This window comes from Vanacampus margaritifer, chromosome 18, assembly GCF_051991255.1.
Source record: "Vanacampus margaritifer isolate UIUO_Vmar chromosome 18, RoL_Vmar_1.0, whole genome shotgun sequence".
In the NCBI taxonomy this organism is placed as follows: Eukaryota; Metazoa; Chordata; class Actinopteri; order Syngnathiformes; family Syngnathidae; genus Vanacampus; species Vanacampus margaritifer.
This window is the reverse complement of record NC_135449.1, coordinates 13,149,344-13,170,007: the sequence shown is the minus strand read 5'-3', so window position 1 is coordinate 13,170,007 and position 20,664 is coordinate 13,149,344. Positions and strand designations below refer to the sequence as shown.

Sequence of the window (20,664 nt, the reverse complement as noted above, 5' to 3'; positions counted from 1 at the left end):
GAGATGAGAAACTATTCTCAAGCAAGATAAACATTTTTACCACATACTATTCCATTTCATAAACCAAATAAGCAGTGGCAATTTTTAAAGGATGCTAATGTTGAGAGTCTTCTGCACAGATTTAGTTATAACTGTTTAGATTTAGTCATAACTGTTTTAATTTCCTCAGTAGAGCTGGGTGAGTGTTTAAATTATGTTTGGGGGAGCTTCCTCTATTCCCACACCAATGGGCCATTTGTCTGTGTTAATATGATTTCTTGTCTTATCTTATGCTAGGTGATGTCGGGTCTGAGACCTACTATATTTCCACATCAAAAGGCCAATGTGTGTTGAATGCTGTAAAAGTCTGTCTTGGCTGGTGGCGGGGAGAAAGGGGCTTGGGGGAAAAGGAGGAGTTGTAATACTTTTTCAAGATAGTATAAGAATGATATGAGTCCGCTGAAAAGACACACTTGCGAGAGGACTGCAGCCATTTGTCTGTAAAGTTGCTTGTGTCCAGAATATTCTGTAAAATAAATCCTTCGAAGGACCTGTTCACCGATCTCCAGTCTGTATTCAGAAACTCAACATTCTCTCTACCCGAACAACAACGAACACGCGGAAGACAAAGATAGTCTTCTAACACTAACAATGGAGTTTTTAGCAGTACAAATGACCACACTCATCCTCAGATCATGTGAAGACATTTAGCTACACAATATAGCCTACAAGTTATTCTTATATACTTGCAGTTGTAGCACACCTGTTGTGGTAGTTGGCTCCTTGTTTCTTCCCTCTTGGAGTGGGAAGAGATCTAGTTGGATTAAAACACTATAGCAATGCTTAGCTTAGCATTAATTTTGTGCATTAATAAACAAGTGAGTAAGCCAGTACAGGGTCAAAAAAAAACTTTCATGAATTATGAGAGTATTTAGAGAGTGGCAGAGAGCCATTAGCACTGGCTAATCACCACATGTGATTGTGTGTGTGTGGATGCCTGTGGGGGAGGTTAATTGCAAGTCAGGAGGCCTTGAATTTCAGGGGTGGTGTATGGACAAGGGAGGGGGTCCACTGATCAGCAGGCCGAAGATCATAGATTGCTCATGGCCAGCTCATTTTTAGAATCATGATCGGCTGGCAAAGCTAGCTGATGGCTAGCAGCCATTCTCCACAGGTGGTGAGTAAGAATAATACCTGTGGTAGCCCGTGTCATCCACTATGTGGGGTGGTGTCCGTCGCACCGGTGCGACTATGCAAGCACAGAGCTGCCAGTTACATTCCCCTGGTACTTACAAGCTCTAAGTCAGCTACCAGTCGTCTGCATGGCGACCTGCTGCTGCCTTTGCTAACTTAGTGGGACACCATAGCTGGGTCGATTTATTAGAAAGGTCCGGATGCACCATAAATTATGGTCCGTAATTTATACATCTGGGCTTATGGAGCCCTTGCTTCCCCTCAGATAGTCCTACCATTTTGTTTGCATCACGACATGTCTTGAGAAAGTGCTTATTGAATATTCTCATGTCTGGACTGGGAGCAAGGGAGGTGTAGGGCAGCCCAAGGGTCCGGTTTGACAGGGGACCCTAGAAGAGCGATTAAGGGAAGTGAGGGAGAGCCACAACAAACCCCCTTCATCTGACTGCAGTCTGCCTCTTCGGCACAGAGGAGATCAATTGATCTTCACCCTTACATCTTCTCAAAAAGTCAATGAGGAGAAGGAAGACTACCACATAGATAGAAAAAACAGTTATGACACTCATGAATAATTATAAATCATTAGTGCTGTCACTATTGAATATTTTTTAGAATCAATTAATCCACTAATTGGATTCATTTTATTTTTGCATTTAAGAGTATTACAAAAGCATTTTTTCGCCCTGATTACTGTTTATTAACTAGTGTTTTGTGTTTACTTAGTACTTAGTATTTGTATAGTGATAAAAAAAAGGCAGATTGATGTACTATGTTTCAGTCATTGTTTTCCAAAGTAAAAACATATGTTTGCAAATGTCTTATTTTGATTAAACACAAAAGATAATCAATCTTCTTTCATAAAGAACAACATAAATCAGTGAACAAAAAGTGTCTCCAAACGATTACTCGATTATTAACTCATTTGCTACCAAAAACGTATAAATATGTTTTATTTAAAAAATTACCATGCTCCCAAATCAGTATTAATACATTTTTTATGTGGGTTTGTTTTTTTTTATGCTAGAGCATACATAAGGATTTGATGCAGCCTCTGAACTGAAGAAAATGCTTGAAGCAATTGTAGTTATTACAAACATGGCCAGCAGGTGGCAGCAGAGTATAAGAGATCAACCAGGGCCATGTTGCAAAAAGAACTTTCCCCCACTGCTTTACAGTTTTTCTCCATAGGTTTGGCACATTTCTTGAAACTGAAATGACGTTTTCAAAATACCATGGACAAATCCCAAAACCACCTTACAATTGGTGCCAACTGAATGGCATTTCTCATTGCTTTCATCAAATTGCCAATGTCTTATTACATGTCTCAATTGCCTCAGTGGATCTATGCAAATGGTAGTTTATATTCAGCCAATAATTAGCACAATGTGCCCACATTTAGCCCATTTTCCAAATGAATAGATCTTGCTGATCGAACTGGATTAGTTGTTATTCATTCTAATGACTGTCCTTTCCAAAACATGTCAGCAGGATTTCAGTGTGTAATTCATAATATACAAAATCATCTGTTCAATAGTCAAAATTAGTCAAGCATATCACAGGGGATTAGTGTACAGGATGGTTGAGACATTCAGGTTGGGAGACGGCCACAGTACCACCTGAGCTACGCCACTTCTACTGTTTGCTCAATTCCAAGAATTTTGGGGTCTCGGAGTTAATGAAGATTCCAGCTGACACGAGCAATATACTACAGTAACACACAGCAGGAGCTCTGTTGCTCAGGGCATCAATTGTTCTGAATTTGTTCTGCAACCCTTGAGTGACTTTTATTTATTTTTCAATTCCTTATTTTACTCTCTTCTAAATGTAAATATTATTAGGTGCAAAGGCGATTGTTTCAGTGAAAATGGCTGGGAGTGAATGAGTTAAATAGTTGTGAATTAATTTGATAATCAATCACTTGTCGATTAATCAATTAATTTTGACAGCCCTATAAATAATTTTGATATTAAATAAAAAAGGTACAAAGTAATTTATAGCATTAAACAAACAAGTACAAATAAACCAAATGTAAGAGCTAGTGGAAAGGATTCGGGTTGAAGGGTTAGGGTAAAGTGTAAAGAGTGAAGGAAGAGAGACTAGGATGAAACTCAATAGACCTCAGACCTCCGGCAATTTAGATCAGCACAAAATTGCACAGAGGTACGCATCTCCTGCACATGTTTGGAATTTTGGCTCAATTCATGTATTATTTATTGAAAAGAATGAGGAAAATGTTGAAAATCCCAACATGGGCTACAGATATGCACCAATATACAGTGTGAGCAACATCAACCTTTTTGGATTGATTACTGCTGCTCCTTGCCAGTGGCTATACAGACTCCCTTTTTGACAATGAACTTATAAACATGATTGACAGACGAAGCAATTTGGTCCTGATAATACTGTACTTCATTACACTTTTACACACAACAGCACTGATTTCTGCTCAGACACCAGGTGGTGTTTGTTACCCACTCTGCCACCAGTAAATCTATCTCAAGTGATAGATGAAGAAAAAGTAGAAGAGGCAGACAGTGGAAATGAGGAAAGATATTTTCCCATACTGAGATGGACAGTGTCCTTTCAAACAACAGCGTGACTCATAATAGCAGTTGCTCGCCGCTAAAAGCATGAGTGTCATTAAATCAATAATTCATTTACTTTAATGAGATAAGTAGTCGCAAAACTAATTGCACACTGCCCCATTTCGCTCAGCCAGTCACGGTCTTAATGCAAAATATCTCATTGCTATTGTAGCTGCAGGACAAAGAGAGATGGGAGACAGATGAAGAGAGATGGAGGGATTTAAGGAGTAACAAATAAAGTTTAGAGCAGAATCAAGAAGCAGAAAAAATGAAGCAGAACTAGAAAAAAAATGATGAGAAGGAGAAGAAGGTGCATTTGCCAATGTAGCAGTATTATGCAGTGGACTTTGAAAAACTTTGTGTCTCAGGACTTTTTGCTTCTTTCCCATAAATTTTGTGGAGAGGGTCCAATTAATTTTTTCTGCCAAGATTTACAAGTATTTCCGCTATAAAATAATGACTGGAAAGAAAGGTGCATGATCAGGATTCTAAATGAGAAATATTGCTTTGTTTTCAAGTTATATACATGCAATTGCAACAAATATTCATGGCAACAGGTAATGCATTTCACATACATGTGGAGTTGTTTTGCGCTTCAAAAAAGCCCTCAGGATAGCTCCTGAGAGGAAAAATGTTAACAATACCGGTATATACACATTTCTGAATATCATTAATCTGAACATAAAATTTAAAGTAATTTCAGAAAATGTGTTTTAAATTTTAGAAGTGTGTATTAAACTGGTAGCACATCACATTAATGACTACCAGGACTGGACTGGCATATCTAATTGCCTTCCGTCCGAATGCCCGGCTACCCATCCGTTCGCCGCTTTGGCTTCCTGTTAATATATGTTAAGATTTGTCATATCAATACTTAATTTATTTAATAATTTTTAGCTTATTTGTAAAGAAGTAATCAAAAAGTAAAAAAATATATATTTAAAGTAATTACGTTACTTTATTATTATGGTACTTGGATTACCTTACTACATTTTAACAGGTAACTATTAGCCGATGGGAGAATGCACAGCCACAAAAGCATGCAGCTGTGTACATTTCCCCACTCGTATAAATGGGAGAATATTGCTTATTCTGTTTTAGGTAAATTGAATAATTGAAAGGATTTCATTTCAATTTGGATTGGAAACAGTGAATATCCCGATGATTATATATACATGGCCGTTTCAAGTCAGACTGTACCAAATCCCAATGCGAGGTATACCGTAGCGTATTTTATAGGATCGTCAGCATGAAGAAATACAATGCAGCTACTCTGTACTCTTTGTAGGTTATTAAGATCTATGGAGAAGGGAAGAGCCCCTTATGTTGAATTAACAGATCACATTTTTCACAATGTATCATAACATATTTGCTGTCAAAGATAAGCACTGAACCAAAGAACTGTTGTTTTTAAAAGGCCAATGTCACGAAGTTCATCTAGAGCTAAATAACCACAAAACAACAAAATCAAAGGCTTTGGTTAGATTTATAAATTCATTGTCAGCAGCAGTGATTAAATAATCTGTAAACTTGAGTTACTTAAACTTGATGAGTATTAATCATAGGATAGGATAGGTTTTCTTCCAGGATTGTTTCAGGTTTCTAGATTGATATTTCTCCCATTTTTTGGAAATCAGATCAATAATATATGTACATTGGGGGCAATGTGATTCAGTGGTAGTGTGGTTGTCTCGCAACCCAGAGGTTGCGGGTTTGATCCCATGCCGTTGTGACCATCTTGAAATAGCCTATCCTCTGTGATGCTCCGTCATCAGTAGGTGAATGACTAGTCGAATGTAAAGTGCTTTGAGGGCCTTCTGAGGTGGAAAAGCCAAATATAAATGAAATAACATGTCATTTACCATTCTCTAAAATCAGTTTTTGTGCTGTTTACCTTTGATTAGTTTAGGATTTAATGTTATATGCTTCCCAGACACAATAGACAATTGAGTGATCACTCAAGCAGTCAGATAATACACCTGAAATGATGATTCTATTTGGGTGGGAGACAAGAAATCAGTCAAGCAAGGACTGGGTTAGGCCTAATTCCAGTAGACTCATTTATAAGTTAGATATCATTAGACTCACAGTTAAGTTATTTTCTTTGAGAGTTGATGCAGGCAGTTTTTATTGAAATCACCCAAGAAGATTTGCAGAGTTGATGAAGAAGATGAGACAATTAACAGACTGCTGGGGAAGACGATTGCCAACAAATGCTACCCGAAAGAGAGAGAAAGTTAGGCATTCCACCAACACTGACCAACTCTCCGTCATTCGTCAACAAACTGGGCATCCATTAGTGATGGTTAGACTGATGGACAAAAACCCACTTCCATCAGTGCTGCTCAATAATTTGTTAGTTTTGTTTAAAGTTTCTCATCATTTGTTAGCAAAAATCCATTACTACTGACGACATGCCACCTCTGCACAGCACCCCATAACCTCATTGCAACAGAAGAGCACAGTAAGAATAGAACAACTCATTTTGGTGAACTGTATAAACAAATGCTAATGATTACCACTAATCTCACTTTAGCAGGTTAGCAGCTAACATGGAGAAGTCATGCGGTACATGAAAACAGTTTCAGGAAACAGAATTTGCTTCTCCCACTGGTCACTGAATCAGTGGAGACTGGTGTTTGTGGATATTACTCTGCTTGTTTATCCTTCCGTTCTTCCTTTAGTCTTTCCTCTGGTCTCTTGAAGTCTCCCTAATCGGTTGGAATCTACATGTTTTCTGGGGTTTGCGAAAGATTCTGGTTATGTAACTCTGGTGAATGGTTGGTGCTGGATTTCCTTTGAGCCTTCCTCTGGTCTCCTGACAACTTCACGACTCTGGCGGGACTCTGAAGTATCCGCTTACGCATGCTCGCCCCCCCAAAAAAAAAGAGAGCGATGATGATAACATGTTGACTCGGGCAGTTTCAGGGTCTTAGAGGCATGTGAAGCATTGCATTTTACAATCAACAGGAATGAAGTAAGGATAAAGTTAGATGCCAAACTCCTTGAAGCCAATCTTCCTTTTTTTCTTTAGCAATGTGACATATTTTAACCTTTTAATCCAGATGTTACGGAACTTGATCATCATGGGAATCATATTAATTACTATATTCGTTATTCTATTAATTATATTCCTATTATAGTCATAACGTTCACAAGGTCACCTATTATTAACCGTGTTTGAGTCAGGCAAGTTTTTACAGGACTCGAATTAAAACACACCGTTTAACACCGTTGACAAACTACACATAGACAACATAAGTGCAAGTGTCGCGACCTCTTTCCAAGAATGTCTAATCGCACCTGTTCATAACTGTTTTGTTGTCCATTTGCTTTGCTTCTAAGATAACTTAACAACAAAAGACAAACTATTTTCCAACGCAATTCCTCTACACAATCTAAAGCAATACAACTGTCTCTTGGACAGAGGTGGGCATTTAATTTCCCAAGGGGTCAATGGAAGGGTCGTTGAGGGTCACACCAACATGGTAACCTTAACTGTATTTTATATTAATCTATTGTCTTAATATAAAGCAATATGTTGTATTGATTTTTTTATAAGCTTCTACTTGTTCAGATATGGTAAATGTTAAAAATAACAAAATAAAAATAAACAAGCAGTAACATTAAAATTCCATCTATTCCAGCTGACTTAATTGTTTTTTTAATTGGTTCTTATTGTAAGTTGTTATAGACTAGTAGTTTACACATCATTGTTGAGATTTTTGTGCCATAGAGGCTGCAATAAATACTTCAAAAAACTTTTCCACCATTAATTTTACATATGCACAATTCAACTGAAAAAAATAGTGGGTATATAAAGATAAACAACTGAGATAATGTAGTTGCACTAGTGTACACACCCTCATAACTGGGGATGTGGCTGTGTTCATTATTAATTAACCGGCGACTTTAAAAGGGAGTCAGAACTCACCTTCCACCAAATAAAGTGTCTCTGATTAGCCCAACATAGTATTCAGATGTTCTAGTAGGCTTATTGTGACATTTTATTTTGCTTTCCAGCACAGCGGTTCTTAACCTTGTTGGGGGTACTGAACCCCACACACATTCATGCTTTTCTATTGAAAAATGAAATATGATTTTTTTAAATTTTTTATTCAAGACATAACTAAAGGTTTATTAGTAAACAAAAGCAACTTTACTTTTGCTAGATATATCGAGAACATTACAACAACCACCGCTGTTTTCTTAAGATGGAACACTGGGGCAGCTTTTTTGTTGTTGTTGTTTGACACCCAGTATGAAGGGATGACAATAATAAAGACATCTCATAACATCAGCCACAAGTCAACTACTGAGCGCACCAAATTTCCTGCAGCAGAGATAGGCCAAGCATTTTAGCATGATCACCTACAGCCAGTGATGGCCAAGTGGGGTGTATCAACATGAATCATTTGAGTCTCTACCGAACCTCTGAGACTGACTCACCCCTGGGGCTCGATTGAACCCAGGTTAAAAACCACTGCTCGAGCAGAAGCCTGAAGGTTTTAGGCTAACACTTGCATTTGGAACTGTTCATAATTCCCTTTATCTTGACTAAGGCCCCAGTTCCAGCTAAAGAAAATCAATTTTAATTAAGAACACAGCCACGTTCCCAGTTATGAGGTTGTGCATACATGAACAACTAATCTCAGTTGTTTATTTTTACTTCCCCTTTTCATTGTTTTTAAAGTATTGATTTGGGCAGTTATAAATCAAATTAAGGGTGGAAATAATTTCAAAAATTATTTATATTAGTCCCATCTTTTTAATAGAACTAACACCCAGCATTTGAAGAGGGATGTGTAGCATGTTATATCTGCTGTATGCACACACGTTAGGCTTAAGTACGTTGCATTATCATCAGATTTCAGTCATCTATAAAACATCTGTTCTCACACTGATATAAGGTAAAGATCAGACATGAGCCATGATCTCGTTCAATTTATCTTATAAAAACAACAACTTTTAAATACAACTTCTATCAAACCATTGTAGCCTTGTGCCTTTGATGACAACGGGAAAGAAGAACTCATTAGCAAAACTGAAATAAAAAAAAGTTTTGCTTTTCCCTCAGCACATTTAACTAATGTTGTATTGAACCTAAGTGGAATTAAATTTTAATTTCCACAAATCAAATGGATGAGTATATTTATCATGCCATTGTACGTTGTATGGGAATGACTAATGAAAATAAGATACAAGCACTATGATCGTCAAGTGTTTCTTATTAAGATCTAATGCCACCTTGTCTGGCATGTTTATCAATAGAAACTGCATTTCTTCTGGTGGTTCCAAATGATAAACCACAATTTGGATCAATGGGACCACAACTGGGATGTACAACTGAGCAAATTAGAACACCGTGCCTCTTCTTCAGATAAGTGTGTCTAGCAAATCCTGCTCCATCACAGCAGATGGACAAATTGGGTTTTGCATGGGTGGCAGTTGATACATGGATGCATATGAATAATTTTAAATTACTGAGTAAAAGATCAGGGGATTTGATTGATTTTGTGGCGTGAATGATGATTGTGTTTGTGTAGTACTCCAGCCTTCAAACAAAAAGTCCTAGTTGTAGATAAGGGTTACATGCACATACCATCGGGCACTTGTCTCCATGAGGATATGGTGTGTAGACCTAAAATATTCAACAGGTTTTGAAACCTCCCCAATCTTGTGTCTCGAAAGAGACATTTTCACACTGGGAAAGTTTTAAAGAAGGCCACTGTCTTCATTGTGAGTAGGTAAAACGCCCACGCACACACATCTCAAGGCAAGGAAAAAGGGCTGATCAAATGTGCTGCTTTTAAATCCTCCACAATCAATATAACAATATTATAGATGTACAGCTGACGTTGTGTTCTGAGAGGTTCATTTACATGATTACGGCGTTAGTCTTAGAATAGTGTAGATTTTTTTTTTGTGTCTGTGCAGGATGGTAAACTAAATCTTTAACACTAACTCTGCCACGTAACGAATTCCTTATAATTACTCAGCTATTAACTCATTTACTCCCAAAATTTTATAAATACGTTCTATTTAGAATATTGACATGCTCCCATTTATGTTTTTTTTTATGCTAGAGCATACAGAAGGCTTTGATGCAGCCTCTGAACTGAAGAGAATTGTTGAAGCAATGGTAGTTATTACAAAAACGGCCAGCAGGTGGCAGCAGAGTATAAGAGATCACCCAGGGCCATGTTGCAAAAAGCTATTTTCCCCAGTGTTTTAAACAGATTTGTGAATAATGATGAAACTTAGATACATTCTAATGCTAATTGCTGCAAAACGGAAACAGATAATTTAGAGATATAATTGGTTTTACTGATGAAAGAAGAGACTAATCTTTCTTTTGGTAGGTTCTATGTTTTTATAGCAATAGAACACAATATTTTGTGGGCCTGGCAAAATCAGTCAAATACAGTGAAATAGCCAGGAGCAAAGGGGGTTGCTTCAGTGAAAATTGCTGGGAGTGAATGAGTTAAAGATATAGTGTAAACTGTTTTCATTTTACGCAATAATGATATCACTGACTATTGTTGCTGCTGTTAACATCTGTATTTAGCCATGTATTTATTTACCCAAGCCTGCCATTTTCAAATTCAGCTGCTATTGTCTACATTGCTGCTGTAAAACCAGATTCCCCTCTCTGTGGTACAAATGTATTGCATTCTATCAATCACATTGTATTAGTATAGGACTAGTATAGAACAATTGCTATGCTCAAGTTAAACACCCACGTACATACAATAGCAATAGCTTAAAAAAAACACTGCTCAAGATGTCAAATTGTATACTGGATGCCCTTCCTAATGCAAAATAAATTGTACTTTCCAAGCAGATAAAGTAATGTCAGCCCTGGGGTGGAGTAACTTCAAAGATAGCAAGTCAGTCAGCGACGTACTGAAATTCCAGAACAAAAAGATTCAACGTGATAATTTTCCGAACAGACTTTAGAAACAAAAGGGATACAAGTCACCATTATTTCTTTTGGTCGGAGGCTACCAACCAACCATAATCAAAGAGGAAACACGGGTGGATAATATTGCTATCACCAGTAATAAACCTGAGGGCAAAGTGGAGTGCGGAGGCGAGTGCATGCCTGGAAACCATATTCCAATAGGTCCCTATTTTCTTTCATTAGACAGATGAACATAAAAGAGAATTACATAAATGTTCGCTATAACGGCATTCAAAGATGGGTAAAGTTTATTTCTTTATGCCTACAAAGTATCCTTCCCTCCATCCATTGTCTGAAAACCGTTTATCCTTACTAGGATAAGTAAAAATAATGTGCTTCTTTCAATATTTACTCATACAGTATACAAATTAATGTATATGTTACCTAATGGGCTTTTAATGCAATTCAAAAACAAAAATGTCACTTTATTTCATAACTATACTATAAACGGACATGTATTACTTGATTGGATGGCTTTTCTGGCCTTGCCTCCCTCATCCTGTGTGCCGGCAAGGCTAGCACAAGAGAGAAAATCAATGGCTGGTGTCTCAATGAATGTGGCCAGCCCAGGATTGATCGAGACTCTAAATTAGGTCAACAGGATTGTCTATTTAAAGGGCAAGACCCTTTAATCATCGTTTTAGTTGAGATAAACTCTTAGGCATGTAGCCTACTGTTCATTTACAAGCACCTTGATATCAGCAGCATGATTCAACAAAAACACACAAGACAAACCATGACTCATGAAAATTGTTAGCTGAGTGAGATCATCACATCCATGGAGCAATATTTAACAAAACAATCATTTACGTAGCTTAGCATCTTAGATTTAGCAGCTCGAATGGCATCCCACTGCAAAAAAATGTATTTGAAATTTTAGCTGGTATCCATTTTGAAAACTTGATAACTGGAAATCTCATTGCATACGCACTGTTTTGTGACACATAAAGGTTGTCTTATTTTACCTTAAATTATACAGTTCTTATTGTGAGTAGAAAACAAATCACAGCATGGTGCATGTTGTTTAAATGCTAATCAACGTTGCTAACCGTAAATTCCCATTGATTTGCTAACATTGTAAAATTAGTAACAAAAAATATCAAATTAGCTAACAAGTGAAAAAAATGTTTGTTTGTTTTTCTTTCTTTAGATTTAATGGATCATTTTTAAACGCCAGAACCTTCTAGACTTTAAGCTGTCACAGGACGTTTGCCACAAATCTTTCTCGTAGCTGACAACTTTCCCTAGTGAACGTACCTTCACGTTGCTGCTGTTACTGTTTTTCCACCTCATATAGTAGACCAAGATTTCAATCAAGTGAGATCTAAATTGTGTCGTCATCCGTTGAAATTGTAACAAACTTATTTTGGCAAAGGATATTATTTCATATGAAGGTTGATATTGATATTGTTCAAAACTCCATGGAAAATAGACAGCAGTTTGTACAGGCAGGTGCATTTAAGTCCACACTTGCAGATATTACGTGTGGGGTGCTGCAAGGGTCAATTCTGGGACCTAAATTATCCATACTATTTATGTATGGTTTCCAATATTTTGAATTATGTGTTTTTTGCTGATGATACAAGTATTTTCTGTGCCGGGAAGAACCTTCAGCAGTTGCTAGGGGTATTTTCTGGAGACATGGAAAAGCTCAAGTTGTGGTTTGAATAAATAAATAAACTATCATTAAATGTTCCAAAAACTAAATATAAGATTTTTGGTAATATAAATAAATAATAATATTAGGTAATGCTGTTGTCTTGGTGGTGGTTTTGCTGAATATTAACTCATTTGCTCCCAAAAGCTTATAAATATGTTCTATATTAAATGTTTTAAGTGTCCCAAAGACGTATGTATACGTTTTTTAAATATATATATATTATTATTTTTTTTTTTTTTTAATGCTAGAGCATACAGAAGGCTTTGATGCAGCCTCTCAACTACAGAGAACGAGCTACATTCTAATGCTAATTGCTGCAAAATGGAAACAGATACTGTAGAAATATATATTTTTTTACTGATAAAAGAAGAGACTCTAATCTTTCTTTTGGTAGGTTCTATGTTTTTATAGCAATATTTTATAGCATACAGAAGGCTTTGATGCAGCCTCTGAACTGAAGAGAATTGTTGAAGCAATGGTAGTTATTACAAAAGCAGAGTATAAGAGATCACCCAGGGCCATGTTGCAAAAAGCTTTTTTCCCCACTGTTTTAAACAGATTTGTGAATAATGATGAAACTTAGCTATATTCTAATGGGAATTGCTGCAAAACGGAAACAGATACTGTACGTAGAAATATGTATATTTTTTTACTGATGAAAGAAGAGACTCCAATCTTTCTTTTGGTAGGTTCTATGTTTTTATAGCAATAGAACACAATATGTTTCGAGCCTTTTAAAATCTGTCAAAATCCAGTAAAACAGCCAGGAGCAAAGGGGATTGTTTCAGTGAAAAAGGCTGGGAGTGAATGAGTTAATAGATTGTATTCACATTGTATGCGTACCTATTGAGACAAACATTCACACCAGCACTTTGTGTACTTGAAGCTGCTGGTGACCTTTACCCTTCAATACATTCAAGGATACAGAAATAGGGTAAGGCAGTAGAGGCCATTAACAGCCTGTTTATTTAGCATCTAAAATGGCTTTTCCTCCTGGGATCAGAAAAAAATTGCCAATTCAGCACCTTTTCTCCGCTCACCCCAGGGTTCCATGTTTGCGTGTTTACAGGGTGAGTAAATGTGTGTATGTGTTGTGCCCAGGGTTGGGGGTTCAGCAGTGCATGCTTTCCACAACTAGACAAGATGCATTTGGTTTAAAAATAAAAATTGTGTAGTGTATATTCAAAACAACGATCCAAAACCCAACAACTGTGATGTAATTGAGACAAAATGCAGACAATGTCTTAAAATGACAAAAGGACCAGAAGGATGAGATGTGTTTGTTGACATTGCATAATAAAGCTTGAAGGAAAGTACATTGACTTTCGGCTGTGAAGACGTAAACTAATAAACTACAAACTTTGCCTCATAAATCAAAACGAGGTTCGACATGAATCGCAGCGATATTCCATAATTCAAACTCAAATGAGGGTCCTTGTGGATGCAGTGCAGCACATTGTGAATTGGGATGTGTGGGTTAGTTGTGTAATGATTTAATAAATCTGCTGCGCACACACACACACACACACACGTTTGTTTTACTATCTTTGTGTTATCTCATTGACATAATGCACTTTCTAGCCCCTTCACCTAACCCCAACCTTAAAAAATGATTGCCTACCCCTATTCTTTACCCTAACCTCAACCATAACCCAATTTAAACCTAAGCTCTAAAACCAAGTTTTGACCCTCAAAAAGAGGTCTTAACTTGTGGGGCCCAGCAAAATGGCAGCACATGGACGGGTGGGCCCCACAACTCTGCGACATCCCAAAATGTTGGCCCCACTATGTAACAAAAACAAGACCACACACACACACATTTACGGACCATCAGGAATTACACAAACTCAATAATAATAATTAAAAAAAGGTGAAAAACTGGCATGCCAAAAGAGAAATCGGAAAACAACCATGAAATAGAAATAGACAATTCTAATGATGGTTATTTTATTGTATTTTATACCAAGTCAAAAATGTGCTTACTTGCTTACTTTCTTGTTTAATTTTGGCCCAAGTGCTTATATAGAAAACAAAACAATTTGTAATTCTAAAGGTTGGTAAATGTTTTTGAGAAAAGCCAATGCTGGGAAAGAAAACTAATTGTGTTTGCTGACAATGTTATGGGTCCAACTTAACTTTAAATGTATTATACTTAGTTTTATATTCAGTGATAGATAACTATTCAGTCTGTCCAATATCAAATATGAATAGTCAATATATTAAAATGTACCAAGTGTGCGTTCAGGCAATCAGAAACCGCTGACGCTTCCCAACGTGCGATGGGGAATATATTGAAAGAATTCAATTAACGATGGGGGGTCTTGGCTAAAGGGAGGTTGTGAATTGTGAATTAAAGGATGGATGAGTCCTGGTGTGCTGCCAGGAAGAGCAGCTCTGAAGTACACATGGAAAGATGGGTGTCAGCTCTCTGGAGAAGTGGAACCAAGAGAGGTAACAAGAAGGGGTGGACAATGACAGGGCAGGAAGACGTGGGAAAGGAAGCGCCATCAATCATCTGATCAATCACGCATTGAAGCAAATGAACCTCATGGTGACTTTAAGCCACAGCAAGCAGCGGTGAGCCAAAGTCTTGACTCTGAACGCAGCGATAACACAGTGATGCCTCAATTGACAGGACACAAGCTGTCACTGAATGCTATGATAAGGAAGAATGTGGTGTCAAATGATACCTACAGCAGATTTTTATCAGAATGATTGTTTGGGAGTAAAATGTTCAACAGGGTCTACCACCAGATCTATGTAAGCCGAAAGCGGTAGTTTTTGGTGGGCGTGGCTCAGGGTGTAGAGACGGTCGCTCAGTAACCAGAAGGTCGGCTGTTCGATCCCTGCTCTCCCCATGTCCTGTGTCGTTGTGTCCTTGGGCAAGGCATTTCACATACATGCCCTCCTGTGCTACTCACCCTGGTGTATTGAAGGTGTGAATGTTTGGTGGTGGTCGGAGAGGCCGTAGGCGCACACTGGCAGCCACGCCTCCGTCAGCCTGCCCCAGGGCAGCTTTGGCTACTTAAGTAGCTTACCGCCAACACAGTGTGAGTTTGTGAGTGCATGACTAATGTATCCATTCCATTGTAAAAGTGTCTTTGAGTGTCTAGAAAAGCGCTATATAAATCTGATGCATTGTTTTTTATAAACAGCGGTACAGTCTGGTTAGATCCACCAGATCATTACCTGTCTTGAGTTAACCACATTCTGATGATAGGGTAGCTGTTTAAGTTTTCCCCTATCATCAAGGTCATCATCAACTCATTCACTCCCAGCCATTTTCACTGAAACAATCCCCTTCGCTCCCAGTTGTTTTACTGGGTTTTGACTGATTTTGCAAGGCCCACAGAATAGTGTGTTCTATTGCTATAAAAGCATGGAACCTACCAAGAAAAAAAGAAGAAGATTAGATTCTCTTCCTTCATCAGGAAAAAAAAAGTAAATTTCTATCTGTTTCCGTTTTGCAGCAATTAACATTAGAATATAGCTAAGTTTCATCATTATTCACAAATCTATTTCAAACAGTGGTAAAAACAGCTTGTTGCAACATGGCCCTGGTTGATCTCTTCTACTGCCACCTGCTGGCCGTTTTTGTAATAACTACCATATGCGCTACCATAAAAAAGCTTAAACTTAAAAAAAAACATATAAATAGGTTTTTGAATAAAAACGTAAAAATAAGGTTTTTGGGGAGCAAATGAGTTAAACGTTCCAGTTGTAACTTAAACTGCTTAAGCCTGGTTCACACGACAGGAGAATTAGCCCGATTTTAGCCCCGCATTTCCCCTCCCGACAATTGTAAGGACACGCCAACATCCAAACGATATTCTTACAGATAATCATGCTGTGTGTGGAAGGACGTTTGGGCCACTCTGACCTGAAATCGGGGATATTCAACATGTTGGATTTTTTTTGTCCTGACTTCACACCGTGTGCGGTGTGCCCCGAGGACAAACCCTGCCAGTTTACGGTGCAGCCAATCAGGAAGCGAGGTGGTGACGAAGACAATGGGGAATCCAAAATCAAAACTGTCATCGCACAACAGAAAGTCTGTGCTATTTACACTACTTCATACAAAGTATTTTCTATTTATGCCACTTTTTGGGGGGGCTAAAAACAAACCAGGTAGTATCGCGACTGGTCCTCCATTATTATTTTTTTACTCGGAAGTCACGTTTACTCTCGAAAGGTTTTGCAAGGCTTCTCGTCTAACCAGGAATCCATTCATGAATGAACTCGGTTCGTGTGTGATGTATTGATTGTGCCGTGTGCCCGAACACCACACAACAAAACTGTTACTCACGTGATTTTTTTCTCATCACGTGTGCCGTCTCTCACAGTTTCAAAGTAGGCTGGCAATTTTAAAATCTTACAGTGTGAACCATACTTAAGTAAGGTATTCAATAAGGGCTTCATGATGGTGACGGTTTGACGATGTAATTGATTGCAATGTTGAGTCATTTTTCGCGGGGGATACGTTCAATGATCTCCCACGATGGGTGAATTTTCGCGTAGCAGAGATTCACTTTTAATCGCTGTCAAACTCTTTCATTAGAGGACGAAGACGACAACAAAGAAGATAACGTAGAAGAAAATGATAGCGAAGAAGAAGACAATGACGACGACAAAGAAGAAGGGTTGTCATGGAAGCTAGTTTTAGGTTTCCGAACAAGGATTTACTGCACCAAAAAGCACATTAACATACCAGGATTGTTCCTTTGGCTACAATGTGATGCAATATTATAGTTAAGGTAAGACATTTTAAACTAAAAAGAAAAAAATAACATAGTTAAAGTTGGACATTTCCTCGTGCTTGTATGCTGTAGGAGACAGACATTAGACCCGCTCAAATTAATTTCAGAACACAGCCTAGTTAGCGGCTCGTGCTTCAACTGTCTGCCTTTGAATAACCGAACAGCACGTTCTGTGTTTCCAAACGGTCTGAGTGAGCTCGGAACATATTTCTGAACACACCCGCGATGAGGGAACGGGAACGTTCATGGGCTAGTTTTTTTTTTTAGAACAAATTTTCCCCACAAAAAAATATACAAATGTTTGACTGGTCCGAGAAAAATAGCAAAAAAAAGTTATGGTTACAAATGAAAACCTGGGATAGAGTGAAGCCGCAATAACTGAACCGCGAAGTAGCGAGGGATCATTGTATTTCCTTTACAGAGGGGCAAAATTTGAAATTAGAACCAATTGGAAGTCATCTTGGTTCACAGAATGGATTGTGTTTGACTTTGAAGGGTCCGTCATACAGTAAACACAGTAGTAGTTGGGAAAACTGTGATGAATTAGCAGTAAGAAGGAACATTCACAACAACACTAATCACACCTTTGACTTTTGCAGTCAGCTTTGAAAAAATGACAGTGACACACCGAGAAAGTTTCCGACTACTAAAATAAAACTGCAGACAGACGGATATATTTTTAATTAGGAAGCTCAGTTAATTCTGTTAGAGTGATGTGATTCCTGCCAATGGCTGTAAATCAAGCCTACGTGTTCAGTGCCTGGCAGCTATCTCCGGCACTGTGAGATTGAGAAGGGGAAGCATGACAAATATTTCACGGAAAAATGAAAGGCCGGATTTGCCGTACTTGGCCATGTGGAGCACAAACGCCGTGTCGGCTAAAATCCACATCCTGTGGGTTACACATGTTACTGGATAATCATACATGTTCATGGGGGCACTGAACCACAACTGCTCATGCTGGCAATGATTAGATAGAGGGAGCTCCCGATACACGTACGCACACACAGCAGAACATGCAAATGAAGTCAGAACATAAATGCTGTCAAGCTTGGGAAAAGAACAGCATCAAAGACAAAAGGAAGTCTAATTAAACAGAGAGAAGGATCAGAGTTGAATACATCAAATATATGAAGCTTGGATTCCTTAGCTTTTTGTCCAAACAAGCTGGTGTTTAAAATGGAATTCCTTCTAATTCGGCCTTGGCTTTTCTTCGCCTGGACTCAAACAGAGAGCTGCGATGCCCCAATCCCCCAAGGGACTTCAATGGGAATCTAATTAACCAAGATCAATATTAGCACCATCTCTCTCTCTCTCTCTCTCTCTCTCTCTCTCTCTCTCTCTCTCTCTCTCTCTCTCTCTCTCTCTCTCTCTCTCTCTCTCTCTCTCTCTCTCTCTCTCTCCCTCGCTCCATCTCTCCCCTGCTCCCCTCCTCCTTTCTCCCTCTCTCTCTTTCTCCATCCCTCCCTCTCTCTCTTTCTCCCTCCCTCTCTCTCTCTCTCCTTCCTTATCACCTCCATTTTCCATACCTGAATTTGAACAGCTGGAGGAAATCATTTCTCCAGTCCAGTGATGATGGCATAAAAAAGCAAGAGAGCAAGACGAGCAGTGAGTTTTATAACGGGTGGCGGAAAGAAAAACAAAGAAAAATGACCCAAAATCATACAACGAAGCAAAGGAGGAGGAAAGGCAGAGCGGGTGCAGACACAGACAATGATAGGATTTGAAAAGCGTTAAGGGCTCAGTCTGTAAATGTCGCTTTCTATTGTTTCCGTGTATGCAGATGGTTTCAATATACAAAAGCAAATGCCGCTAACTGAATCAACAGATTGATGGTGTTTAAGGGTAAACATGGCAGTTGGTAAAACCAGACTTAGGTGGGGGGGGGGGGGGGGGTGCATTCTGCATAGGCTTGTTTTTTCACTGCTGCAATTTAGAGATTGTAAAAGCTGCTTTGTGGAGGAGTCATAAGTCTCAGTATGAGAATTACTCATATCAAGGGTGAATAATTGCAATACAGTTGAACGAAAATATTTTTGCAAAATAACAGTTTAAAAAAATATACATGATAAACTATATTTGGTAGTGATCAACATACAATTTTGCATATAATACCCATCCATCTATTTTTCAAATGTTTTCAACAACTTGTCCTTCTCAAAGTCTTGGGGAGTTTCAACCTATTCCAGCTGAAAAAATACAAATTTCACCCGGACTCATCAAAAGTCCATGAACTCTTACAATGCTAGCCATAACAAACAAACAAGCAAAAAAGGGGAACCAATTGAGTGTCAGCCAACTTTCATTCTGACTACTCTTTCAAGGCTCACGGCAGATTGTGTTTTATTTGTACGTAAACAGAAACTACTAAATTTAACAGTAGTGACTGGTTCAACTCAAATCACCTATTTTAGACCAAGAAAATGCAGTAAGCATTGGAGTAAGCTTTTTGTCATCTTTTTCTCTCTGATGTAACGTGACAAACACACCGCCATCCATTAAAACCCGATGATCTCATCCAAAAAAGACCCAATGCTTCCATCTACTGACCACAGCTATTTTTTTCTTTCCCTGCTTAATGATCAAACCAGAACTGCTTAAGACTTCTCACTGCCCATTCCATGGAAGAAAGGTAGTTGATGACAATTGCTGTCATTGTTAGATTTTCCCATTGACGACAACTCACGTTAACGGCACTCAAAGGAAAATATACAGATGGACACTTTCAGTGACCTCTCCTCTAACACAAAGTTAGCTGAATCCATCTTAACCATGAATCTGACAAGGAATAATTGGTAGGTAGTGTTAATGTTGAAATATTTTAATGTGCTCAAAAAATTGTGTAACCTTGATATTCAGACAATTTCATTGCATTGTTCTTTTTTTTTTTTTTAACTGCAAGGAATGCAAAACCATTTGACGAGATGCAATAAAACTCCACATTTCCTTTATTTTCTTTGGTCCTTCCTCGGGTCTCCTGACGGCCTCACGACTGGCTGAAAGTGTTCGGTTTAGGTGAACGGTATGGGATTTTTTAATAGGTTTTAGGTGAACTAATGAATACACACACATTCACACGCACGCACACACACACACATACACATACTCACCCACATACAAAATTAAAAAAATTAAATTTAAAAATAAATACATAAAAAATTAAAAAATATATAAAAAAAAAAAGAGAGCAATGATGATGACATGTCAAATCGGTAAAATTACCGAATGAACAATACTGAGCTCTCCAGAAAAGAAAAAAAAAAGAAAGAAAAAAAAAACTCCACAGCTTGTTGATTGTTGATATCAGCTATAATACCATGACTTAATCACAGTGGTTGAAAGTGAAACGAGGCAAAAAGAGAGGGTAGTGACAAGCAGCTGAGGGGAAGAAGTAGGGGACAGGCACAGGGATGAAAGGAAGACACCAAGGAAGAGAGCGAGGTTAGGGAACAGGAGGATGGAGGAGCACTGGAGATACAGAGGGCAGTGTGGGAGCTCCAGTATATGCAAACCCCAGAGCCCTCC

At 38.2% G+C, this 20,664-nt stretch overlaps 1 protein-coding gene across 5 annotated transcripts in view; it reads right to left on the bottom strand.

Moving 5' to 3' along the window:
- rbfox3a (RNA binding fox-1 homolog 3a) overlaps positions 1 to 18,750 on the bottom strand; it is a 245,591-nt gene extending 226,841 nt beyond the window's left edge. For all 5 annotated transcript variants that reach the window (XM_077550723.1, XM_077550719.1, XM_077550720.1 and 2 more), the window contains exon 1: positions 18,669 to 18,750. In XM_077550723.1, the coding sequence (XP_077406849.1) occupies positions 18,669 to 18,696 (28 nt within the window). In that variant the 5' untranslated portion in view covers positions 18,697 to 18,750. The remainder of the gene's footprint in view (positions 1 to 18,668) is intronic.
- Between the last annotated feature and the right edge of the window lie 1,914 nt (positions 18,751 to 20,664).